We start from the raw sequence: 13042 nt of genomic DNA, 5'->3' as shown, positions 1-13042 counted from the left end.
GGTGCCTGGGTGGATCACCAAGAGGTTTTGGGTCATTGGTCTATGGAGGAGAGTTCAAGAACATTGATGTAGGTACCTGATGATGACAAAACCTTGTCGAAACGTTGTACATTTACTGTTGTGTTAAACTTAAATTAAAGTTTTTCTTCATTACCCATTCAAGCTGTCTCCAACCATTATTAGTCTCAAAGTGGGTTCCTCATCATCAAAAATCAATAGCTATATTTAAAATGCTGTTGAAGAGTGATAATTGCTAACACCTGTGGTTTTGTTGTCAATATTGGTTATTATTCTTGGTCTGCCCACATGGCATCTATGCATAAATGAGCCCAAAGTACTAGCCACTGACACACATTTCTTATTATCTGATAGGAAGGATGACATTCATGTGGAAACTATTCAGTATATGAACTGGAAGCAATCCAGGCATTTTGATTACACTCTCCATATAGTGGGACTGTGTTAAACTGTTCTCCAAATAAATGCTGTACTGTTATTTAGAAGATTTGGGAGCAGCTGAAACACAATTCTTTTGTGCAACTTTATGTAGGGATCTTGTATTCTAATACCTTTCTACCTTTTGGGTCCTTCAAAGGTGCAATGACCTGCTTATGAAAAATTATGACCTTGTGCCTCAAACCCACATTTCAATTGTTTCTATAGTTGGTATTTGATTTTCTGTGACACAGTGCCATATGCATGGAAGAGATGAATTTATGTCTATAAATGTCAAACTTAGGGAGTGATTTGGGTAATTTTTTGGTTTTGTATGTTTCAGTTGCTATTATTTACATCTTTCCCATTGACATTTTGGGTTTATGATATACATTAATAAAAGTCTCAAAGGGTATGATATTGAATGACTTCAATGATATTGTCACAGGGATGGTCATAATATCTCATTCCATACCACTAAGAACTATGTTCCTTTCAAGTTTTTATTTTATTTGCCTGTCAATGGACTTGTGAATCATCCTGTATATTACAGTTTGAATGAATATAATAAAACATTTTCACAGAAATGGTGTTTCATTGTAATATGATTCAAGGTTCCAGCTAGTATAAACAAAATTATTGCAGTTTGATGTGGTAATATTACAATTTACTTACCACATACCTACTTTATGTTGCAAAACTGAAGAGGGAAAAAAAAAAACATGTAAAATATTACTTAGTTTCTGAGTTACCTTTTGGGTGTAGCTGGGCAACTAAATCAATTATCTATGAGCAGTAATTACATAAATTAACGTCACATAAACTTATTTGTAGCTGGAGAATTTAATTGATTTCCTATGGGTAGCAATTACATTGATTAATATTATGTAAACAAACTGATAGATTGAAATTGTGATTAAAACGATTAACTGAAATTAACATTTCTGATTATATTACTGTTTCAGGGTATTCTAGAAATCAATAAATTAAATTTACATTTAAATTAATTTTTATAAAAATAACCAACTAACCAAAATAAGCATTTTTAATGATCTCAACATTCTATGTAACTGCTTACTTGCTATTATGTTTCTTTGTTGTTGAAACAAAGATAAATAAAGTGTCATCTGTGCTCTAACCAATTTTAGTCTCAGAAGTTTGTTTTTTTACTTTGAGGTTGTTTAGCTTTGGTGATTTGGGGGAAGGGGGTTATGATTTGAGGGTCTTGGTTTCAATTCCCATTGCTACTAAACTTGATCACCCTGATTTGTTATACACTAAGGTTATATTCTTTTTTTTTTAATTCTTCTTGAATTGTTGAATAGAGGGAAGGTAACTGCATGGCTGCCAATATTTTTATTTTTTTTGCTTTTATTTACCATGGATTGAGGGACAATGTGCTAGTATCTTAATCAAATGTAATAAACTATAGGGGCTGTTGATTAGTGAATTAGCAAACATCACAAATAACCCAATTCTACTTTGGGGTACTGGGATATGTATGTGAAGGCAAACAAGTTACTGTATAAGCATCAAGTATTTCCTTTATTTACAAACATCTGATCATAAATTCAGATTGCAATCTTTACCATTTACTTTTGTACTTGTTAAATTACAGTTACATGTTTTTCTGTAAACTTATCATGTTAACCCTAGCATGTTTGGAGGTATTTGGTATTTTTAATATGAATCAAAGATATATTAAGAAATGCATATGTCAAAGATAATAAGACTTAAGCAAAGCCATCCTTAAATTAGAACTGCTGATCTTAACAGAGCAACCAGTTATACATAGTCCATTACATGCATAGCCAATTGTACCAAAATGCAGAACTGATGTCATGGTTAAAATACCCTCACTGTTGAAAATGTGAAAAATGTTCAGTAGGGTATTTTCTCATTTCTTTATGCAACTGTTAAATGCAACAGAAATAACAATATTGCAGTACATAAAAAATATAGTTAAAATAAAAATTAGTAGTCTGAAATGTTATTGGTAGGTAAATACAAAAAAGTCAAACTTAAGAAAGTGATCACGTTATTCGATTTTTTTTATTTGTAACTTATCTGGTTACATGAAGAAAAGATAAAAAAAAAGTACTTTAATGAAACAATTTTTGTGATTCGGGAATGAAATTTTATATCTTTGTAATATATGTAGCTATTCATGACTTCTATTTTAGCTGAAAATTCAAAATATTTAGGTCCAACCTTCAGCAGAAATGCAAAGTAGAAAATTCCTTGGAAGAGCAATGCAGATGGCAAAAAATCACATTTTTCAACACAGTATGAAAGGATTTGCAATTTGTCTGGATATAATGTGTTGTCATGCTTTGATTAAGAGTTGTTCATATCAGATTGGCTGTTTAGGTATTTCTTTAATTAACAATATCCCAAAACATAGCAGTTCAGTTTTCTTTGATGCTTTTTATATGGTTCAATTAATTTTCCAAGCGAATGCTCTAGTAAAGGTTATTTTTGTGTATCTTACATTATCATAATTGAAAGCTGAATGTTGTAGACTCATTTCACATAATCTTCAAAGTTAATGTTTATATACCTGTAAATATATACACAATTTTTCTGAGGTTTAGTTTTATACTTATGAGGAAATCCCAATTTTGTAAAGAATGTTATTATTTTAGTTAACTAATATGTATTTAACTTGTGTAAGTTTACTGTACCATTCATGTAATATCTAATTTACTTTGTTTAAACTGTACTGGTTAGGTGCACAGTAATGGAAAGTTTTATATTATTTTGAAGATTACATCATTTTTCAAATTGCAGTTTTACTTAACAGTTTCGTTTTAATAACTTTCACTACAATGTCATTTCTATTTTGGTATTAAACCCTAATTTCAAATTGATCAATTGTACCCATATGATGTTTCAATTTTTAAAACTGTTCTGCTCTCCAAGCATTTTTCTGTACTCTGGATTCAGATTTTATCTAAACTTTATTTTTTTTCTATCAAAATCTGGTTTTTAGTATTACAGACCTTCAGAATTACTGCTGAGCCACTGAGAGGCTTTTTATTTTTCCTATTTCACCTTTGATTTTAACTTATTATTTCAGCTAAATTTCATTTGTGTAGCTAATAATAGTATTAATATAATGCTAAGATTTTTCTTTTATTAATGTCACAACATATTTGGTCACTCCTTTCTTTGCAGTTTTTATATGTTATTTTATTTCATATCAAAAGGTACCTGATGTTATGTGTTATGCTAATGTATATATTCTGTTGATTTTTCTTTTGTAAAGAATATACCGAGGTTTAATGTATTATTATATTTGTTCTGTTGCATTCATACACCAGACTGTGATGTGTAATGTACATTTTACAAATTGCTGATTTCAACATTTCCTCGAGTTAACAGTATTTATTTGTAATGTAACATGAAATTACTTTGATGTTATACCTGCATGTTTAACACTAAAACTGCCAGACAAATGGAAGATACTTTGATTTTAAAAGTGAAAACTGTCAAACTGATGGCCTTGGCAGTTCTTATGTTAATAATGAGGCCCCAATTCCATGTGCAAAGTGATGAGATACTTCAGAAGTGACCCAACTATATAATAATGGAAATATAAATTCATATAATATTGTGTCACTAAACATATCCTTAAATAAATCAGTAACTTTTTATTGGGATGTTTCATAACTCCAAAATATAATAATACTACATTACTATATTTTCATCTAGTATTCAATTCTCTCTCTCTCTCACTTCATTAAGAAATAAGTATAGTCACATTCATTTTGTAAGATGATACAGTGACTTAACAATAAACTTAGAAAAATGTAACAGAAAAATACACAATATGATATTTTTAGGAGAACAGCCTATACAATGTACATAAACAAATTTAACTATGTTGGAGTATTTTCATATTGTTTCTCTTTATTCTTACAAATGCTTTAATTTTTGCTTTGATAAGAAATTTCAACAAATATCTAATAAAGATCTACTAATTACTTATGCTATTTGATTATTCTGCTAACAAGTTTGCCATTTATTTTATCTTGTTTCCTGTCCAATTGGTCCTATTATTTAGGTGCATTCTTGTGTCACAGTTTACAGGCAGCTTTTTTTTCAGCAACGGATGATCTCATATTTAATTTGTACAATCACACATAGGCCTATTTCACATTGTGCACAAAAACTCCTTCCATTTATTCTAATTCCAACTAACTGATTATTCCTTAATATTGAAATGCCTAAAAACAAATGCACTCTGGGGAAAGAAACAACAACAACAAAAAAAGCAATAGCACTTAAGGATGGAAACAAATGTTCTTTTAACTGATGCTCTTGATAACAACAAAAATACTGATAAATACTACTTTAAAGTATAAATTAGATTTTACTGACAGAAATAGTCCACATTTGACTTACATGCAAACCTGGAGGACCAGGAATACCTCGATATCCTGCTCTACCTTTTATTCCAGGTACACTTAGTCCAGAGGGGCCAGGATAACCTTGTGGTCCAGAAAGATCTCCTGATCCATCAATTCCTCGAGGACCTATTCAAATTTACAAATACAGGTGTTGGATCTTTAAACCTGTAAAGTCTAAGTCTACTGATTTGTTTCATAATGAAATACTTGTAACAATTTTGGCTTAACATGTTCATGACATACATGTACATCACAAATAAAAACATTTAAAGATTACATGTATTTGATTTATTATTGCTGTTTAAAATGAAAACACAATGAAACTGCATTCAAACTCTTATCAGCACTTGTCAGAGATAATGTGAAGCAGTAATTAACATGCTATGCCTATGTTGATGATTTTGTAAAGTCTAGTACATAATGAAATAAGTGAATAACCTAAGCCTTTATGATATGTATAGCAAAAAAAAATTATAAGTTTCACAAATGAAAATTCCAGATATCTAACAAATCCACATAAAATTTTTGAATATGTTGTCTTTTGGAAGAAGAACTGAAGTTGAAATTCAAACAAAAGAAACAGTCTACCACTCAACATGAATCAGCAAAGAATGAACTAAGAAATAACTTATCATGGTTCAACTACAACCACCTGCTTAACAACATTAACACAAAAACTTAAATCTGCCTGGACAAGTAGAACATCAAACTTGATAACTTAATTCCAGATAAAAATACCAACAGTATTGATCCCAACCAGGTGATTTTTAACTTCAGTGATGTTGTACTCAGTGAACCTTGTAAAAGTGCCCTAGCTATGGCCCTAAAGGTTTGCTTACCTCCCTCTAAAATTAAATTCTCTAATTACTTGTTTCCCTTTGAGAGCACTTATAAAATTTTGAAATCTCAATGTATTTTCAAGAGGAATGGTTCCCAGAACTTAGAGAACTTTGTAAAAACAAGATTCAAAAATGTTGCTTTGTCTTCATTTTACAATCCCGTTTCCACCATTTCTCATGAAGAATATACCACATTAAAGGAATTAGCTAATGATGAAAATATCATTGTCACCTAACCTGATAAAGGTACAGATGTTCTCCTTAATAAACTGAAGTACAAAACTAAATTTCCTTAAGACCTATTAAATTCCTCATTCCTAATATACATTTACTTGTTTCCCACAAGTTTATAGTTAAAGATTCCATTTGTTTGCATAAGAAATTTCTAAGATGAATAATGCTGATCAATATATTTTTTCTTATTTTGACATAAAATTTTTATTCACAAACATTCCACTCAAGGAAACAATATAAATAATCTTAAAAAACTTTTCCCCAAGAAAATTAAATATACAAAAGCTTCGACCACCAACAGTTGAAGAATTACTTAAACTTGCCCTCAAGGATAATCACTTTGTCTTCAACTCTGAGCTATATGACCAAATAGATGGTGTTGCTATGGGGTCACCTTTAGGGCCAACTCTCGCAAACATATTCCTTTGTCACTATGAGCATTCTTGGCTAGACACCTGTCAAACAGTTCCTGGATTATTTAAATCTAAAAAAAATGTAACATTAATTTTGCTTGCGAAATTGAAAAAAATGGTAAATTGCCCATTCTTGATATCCCAATCAGCAGATTATATAACTATTTTACATCTGTTTATCATAAGCAAACATATACAGGCTTACGTACATGTTTTGACAGTTTTATTCTAAACTCCTTTAAGCATAACCTTATACTTAGTCTTCTCAATAGAGCATATAACATATGTTCTAACTACTTCTCTCTTCATACCAAAATAACCTCCTCACAGAATATTTTAATAAACAATGGCTATCCTTTGCATTATATTCAAGCCCTAACATGCAAGTTCCTTTCTAACAAAAACTGAACCCTAAAAATATCTATATACTGTAGACAAATACCCATTAAGACTGATTGTTCCTTTTTTAGGTAAGCAAAGTTTGACAGTGAAGTCACAAATTTTAAGAATAATTAAAATTTTTTATCTACAGTTCAACTACAAATGAGATTTAAGTCACCCTTAAAGATACAAAATCTATTTAGATCTAAAGACCTATTACCTACCTATGCATTCCAGGATCATGTATAAACAATATCTGATGCAACTTACATTGGCAAAAATATCTGCCAATTATACCTGCATACCTGTGGACATATGGGAGTATCAAGCAGAACTGGTAAAAACTATCAAATCCTCCAGACTCTGTAATTTGCACACATAGTGAAACAACAATGATCTCATCTTGATTAACAATTTCAAAGTCATCTCATCTGGAGCATCCAATACTGAACTTTTAATTAAAGAAAGTTTATGTATTATAAATAAACTCCCAATTTTGAATAATAACACAGCTTCACTACAATTAAGTCTGTTTTGAAAAACTTGTATATACTGTTACAATTATTGCACTTTCCTATTCTTTCTTGTTTGTTTGTTTTTTAATTTACTTCACCATTTTATATGCATTTTAATTATGCTTTACAAAATGTTTGAACTTTATGAATTTTGTCCTAATATTTTACCGTGTTCAATGTAGCTTGTTGAAGATGGAATGTGCACATTCCAAAACTTTCAAGAATTAAATGTTTGTTCCCATACACACGCGTGCCAAATGTTAATTGTTGTTGCCTTCATTCTACTGTTTGTTATTTACTATCTTGTAAACAGTTAAGTAAATAAAAAATTTGTTTTACTACATATTCTTTAATATGCTAATTAAACATAAAAAGAAACAAACTATATTCTATTACTTTCAGTCTAAAACTATTCATACTTGCCTCGTGGTCCTGGAACTCCAACTTCACCTATGTATCCAGGAGCCCCACGTGGCCCAGCAAATCCTGGATCACCAGGGTATCCTTTAGGACCAGAAAATCCATAACTAATTCCTAGTTCTCCAGGCTCACCCTTTAGTCCAGGTATTCCTGGTATTCCATCTTTTCCCGATATTCCTGGTAATCCTGAATGGATAGAAGTTGTATGGCACTTATAGATAACGAAATCAATTACACCCTCTCAAAGTTCAATGTCATTATAATGTGTATGAAATTATTTCATTGTACAAAAGAAAAATTTCAAATTCTTCCACTAACCAATTCTCTTCTGTAACTAAGCAACTTACACTAGATGCTGCATTTTTTGCTACTAAAACAATCAGTCAGGTAACTACATCAAGCCCCCTTCTATGGCAATATAATAGAGTTTAATAACAGACCTTCTCTCCAGTCTCATAGACACATATCTCAGACTAATAACTAGTATCTTTCTGCAGGATTAACCTTAAGAGTTAATTTGGGAGAATGAAGAACAAACTTAGAATGAAACAGGTAGATAACTATGTATGAGGGAACAGGGGTAGTTATTATCTACAATATTTATGAATCCAAATCTTATAAGTTAAGTAAGTAACAAAACTGGTTATTAACTTGCACAAGAGTGTACAGAGAAACATACTTTTTGTACATGTAAGATACATAACATACGTTTTGTAAATTTTAAATATGTATAAACTTAACTAACATACACACAATATTACATAAATTATTTGAGAAGGAATTGGTAACCTATTCTGTAAAAAAAATTAAATCACTAACCATAGAATTTTAACTCAGTCTGGGCAACTTCTACAATTTTGTTCTCTGTGTATGTTATCACTGATTTTTATTGATATATTATTTTTCTTTAGAAATTACATTGTTACGTTGATACAGATGACACTTCTGTAAGTAGACTACATTCAGTGCACTAAATTTTATGAATCAACTGCTAATCAGTCTCTAAAATGTTCTTTACAAGCTGATAAACACAAATATCACTATAAAACTGTGGATGACAAGAATGTATTGTAATCACTCCTTTATAACTATACAATTCAAGTTGACATTTTGTTCAATACTAAGACTAGGTATTACAAACTGAAAAATAGTTACCAGTTACCATGTTAAGCAATTAAACAACTAAGGCTGATAATTAACCCCCTTTTAAAGGACACAAAACTGACTAATTATAATCAATTCCTTTTTTGAGAACACACAGTTCAAAGTGATAGCTTGTTTGTTTTTGCATATTAAAGAATAAAGAACAACTTTTAAACTCAACCTTGAATTTTCAGCTACTGAATTCTAATCATTAATTTAATTCTTAATCATACTTTGGCTTAGAATGCAATATTATTAAAAGTCCTGATACTTTTAGTATCATAATAAATAATTAAACAAGTTAAACAAATATTAATTAATATTTTTTGTTTCATAAATGCAATAAATTATTTCAACATGTTAATATAAATATAATTAACAAGTTTTTATTATCAGTTTATATCAGAAACAAACTGTTAAGCTTAACATAATTATTTCAATTATTAACACAGAAATTTATAATGAAATTTGTTAATTTTATTACATAAATTTTTTGTTTCACATTAGTAGGTAATATGAAATACATATATCATTAGCATAAAATTTCACTACACAACGTACACAGAAAAGTATGTAAATAAACACTTAAAAATAAGCTAAAAGAGAAATAAAAATGGCATTAGTGTATATTACAAAATTCCTGGTATACTGATATATGACATGTATATCTCAATTTGTCACACACAACAGTCTTAATAAATTTGCAAGTTGCGTTTTTATTATTTTACTTTTGATTTGTACAGTTAAGTTGCTTTTGAAAAAAAAGTTCTTTCTAATTATTGCCCTTTATAGCAAATAAACAAAAAATAAAGGACATCACATAAATTGAGTTCAAACTTCAGTTGTCATTTAGTATAGTAATTAAGAATGATTAGAATCAGGTAGAACCACTCTTGGTAGAACCTACTCTATGGGGTCATCATCATCTAAACACATTCACTAACTCTCTATCATAAAGCACAATAGGTTGGAGCAATATTTAGAATTCTCTATGATATATTTTTTCAATTAATATTTTACAGTATAAACAGTCAGTCTGTCTCAGTAACCAATAAGCTATGACAGTCAGCTGCTACGTATGACTCGTATCACTGACACATTTATCAAAACATCAACCCACTTGATTTTTAAAATGATGGAGGAAACAAATATACATCAGAGCCTTTGTAACTTACTTCATTCATCCATCTCATTAGAAATTCTTAATGCACAAGACTAATGACAGTACTAAATAAATGAAGAACTTTTTCAAGAGTCCATTTTCTAGTACATTATGTTATCCATTTAATATTGGTCACAAAAGAAATTACAAAACTTTAAAAATATAATTAAAATACAATATAATAATACAAATCATACAAAATATAATACATGGCTACAGATATCCTGAAGCAAAAACATTCACATGTGTACTGTTTATTAAAATTATGACATATTTGCATATAACTAATTACATTAATACTTTGATGTTGTATTTTAAAATTGTCCTACTGAAAAGAATAATTAATTTTTAACAATAAACCTTGCTTTGTATTCATGTACGAACTAAAGACAAATATATTTTCTGATACACACACATAATATACATTTTTCATATGAACTTAGAAAATATCAAAATACCTGGAAGTCCATCTTTGCCTCTTTCTCCTTTTAGACCAATTGAGAAACTGTCCCCAGATGGTCCTGGAGGTCCTGGTAATCCCGAACGACCAGGTGGTCCAGCAGGACCTGGCAGACCTCGCATTCCAGGAAGACCTGGAAGACCTCTGTCACCCTGATCACCTAAACAAAACATTTAAATACATATACATGTATACCCCAAACGTTTTTATAACAATAACCTCATAATCAAACAGACTAATTTAAGTTTTGTGTCCATAAAATTAAAGACAACAATTTGTATATTTTCATGTGGCACAAAATTAGTTTATATTACTGATTTCTATATTAATTGATATGAATGTTGATTTAGTTTTTATTAATTAATGTGCTACAGAAAATAATACTATACAGAGGGCTGAGTGTGTTATATTAAAAAATGTTCAAAAGTAAATCAAGAAGTCATTTGACAACCACAGCCAAAATAAAGTTGTGGTACAATATCTAACAGTCCTTTCTAACACAAAATAATCATAAACTCAGGTCATAAAGATATGTTCAGATCAAGGATTTAGAATTTCAATGACTTAGATATCACTTGTACTTAATGGTATTGGAAAACAAAGGAATATGGGCCAACTTGGGAAATAGAGCCACCTAGAAATAAATCTGCAACAAATGTACCCCAGCAATGGTAAACAAAATGCAATATCCTGTAACTGGTAAGAATCCACAAACACAAAGTTCACTGGGAAAAGCTGTTCATGTGGCCCAGGTAACAATACATATAGTAATATAGAAGGATTTCTGTTGGAAATGAGGGAAACAGGGTATGGTTTACTAAAATAAGGCTTCCAATCAAACCTCACATTCAACCATTGCATATTTCAAACAGGTGGTCAATGAACATGTATTCATGCTGTTCCACACAAAATCATACTTGTCAAGTTGCCAGATACAGTACCAATGGATTTCTTTGAGATCAAACTGTTGAAATGGACATTGAAAGACTGCGGTTTATGTACACTAGATGGATTATAGAAAGGGGTGTGCTTTGGAATTTATTGCAGTGGAAACTACGTTATAGGGGAATTATAAAGAGGTATACTTTCTTCAGATAGAGCATGATGGACATGATGACAAGAACTGTAATAATGTAGTGAGGCTCCAAAATAATTTTAGTATAACATATTCAACCTCTCTGTATTATCACAGTAGTATTGATTATAATTATTTCTGATCAAACATTTACATTATTACGAATAATGAATCGGTTCAATTCCTTGATTAAATAAGTACAAAAATCTCTTAAAGTTCTCTCTATTTTATGTTTATTTTGTAGCTCAAAATATTTTGCATTTTTTAAATTTCATATTTTGCATAACATTTCTTTTAAAGCTGGCGATGAAACATTTTGATACATGTAAGAATATTTTCCATTAATTAGGTAACATATTCTCGTCTTTATGTTGTGTCAACATATATCTATGCATGTATAGAATAGATTCAATAGATGCCTTTTTCTCCTCTTTATTGTACATATACAACAAATAACTGTATGCACATAATTTTCATGTATAACTGAAATCATTCTGTTAAAGATTATATATATTGTCTGTAGAAATCTGGTCATTTAGGGCTTAAAATGGTGGACATTAGATATGAACAAAAATGTTTACACATATAGTCAGAGCCATAGCCATCATTTTTGAGCCCTGGGCAAGTTTCCAGTCTGTACATTACTGCATAAAACACTGAATCACAGGATTAATGCTCACACTGCACCACCCTTCGAGCTGTGGCTTGGGCAACTGCCCCTCCTGCCCTACCCTAACTGTGTATATAGTGATAAGTACATTAGATATCTTTACCATGTCATAATTCCCAAGATAGCAGGTACTAACATGTTTAAACTTGTAGGGTAATCAGCGTATATTTTCTAAATTAATTACTTTTGAAATAGTTTTCTAAAAAAAATATATATATTTACTGACAAATCTTATAATACATATCAATTCATATGTGATAGACAGAGGTTTTTATGCTATGATATTTTATCACTAATTCATGTACAACAAACAGACAGTAAAATACCAGTTTGTGTTGCATTTTCATTTAGTCATCTGCATCACATGCATCACTCTCACCAACAGAATTTCGGTTCTGATAACTCGTATTAATTAAATGTTGCTTAAGTGGTATTGGAAGAAGCAAGAATTAGTCCTAGTGATAATGGAAGCCTTACTATCATAAAACTATCATATTATCACGTAACATAACCCAGAATCTCACTGATTTTGATCCTGAGAGAACTAGGAAAAACAAGGCATATTCTGGGTGACTAATTGGTGCTGTGCCACAGGAGATCCACAGAAAGAAAGCCTTTGTTTGATTTGTAGTATATTATTGTCATGCTTGTAATGAAAAAGAAAATAACTAAAAGTATCCGAGAGTAAGTTTAAACTGAAAAATATAATTCACAAAGCATGAGTCAGAAAGAAGTCATATATAACATGCTGTGAGGTTAGCTTCTCTTGCTCAACTCTTTCCTGCAGCTCAGAATAAAAATGATATTTTCTATGTAAATCTTTCATGTTTTTCTTATATGTTGTTAAGTGTTAGCTAAAGTGTACTAATATATATATATATAT

At 30.2% G+C, this 13042-nt stretch overlaps 1 protein-coding gene across 1 annotated transcript in view; it reads right to left on the bottom strand.

Annotated features, from left to right (window-relative positions):
• Nucleotides 1-13042, bottom strand: part of LOC106466618 (collagen alpha-1(IV) chain-like) — a gene marked incomplete at its 5' end in the record, with an annotated part of 138773 nt that overhangs the window by 49743 nt on the left and 75988 nt on the right. The window contains 3 exons of the mRNA XM_022394658.1: nucleotides 4843-4973; nucleotides 7653-7835; nucleotides 10413-10574. Of these exons, the coding sequence (XP_022250366.1) occupies nucleotides 4843-4973; nucleotides 7653-7835; nucleotides 10413-10574 (476 nt within the window). The remainder of the gene's footprint in view (nucleotides 1-4842; nucleotides 4974-7652; nucleotides 7836-10412; nucleotides 10575-13042) is intronic.

The sequence above is a fragment of the Limulus polyphemus genome, unplaced genomic scaffold, assembly GCF_000517525.1.
Source record: "Limulus polyphemus unplaced genomic scaffold, Limulus_polyphemus-2.1.2 Scaffold2324, whole genome shotgun sequence".
In the NCBI taxonomy this organism is placed as follows: Eukaryota; Metazoa; Arthropoda; class Merostomata; order Xiphosura; family Limulidae; genus Limulus; species Limulus polyphemus.
The sequence above is the reverse complement of the archived record's forward strand: the minus strand, read 5'-3'. Positions and strand labels throughout refer to the sequence as shown.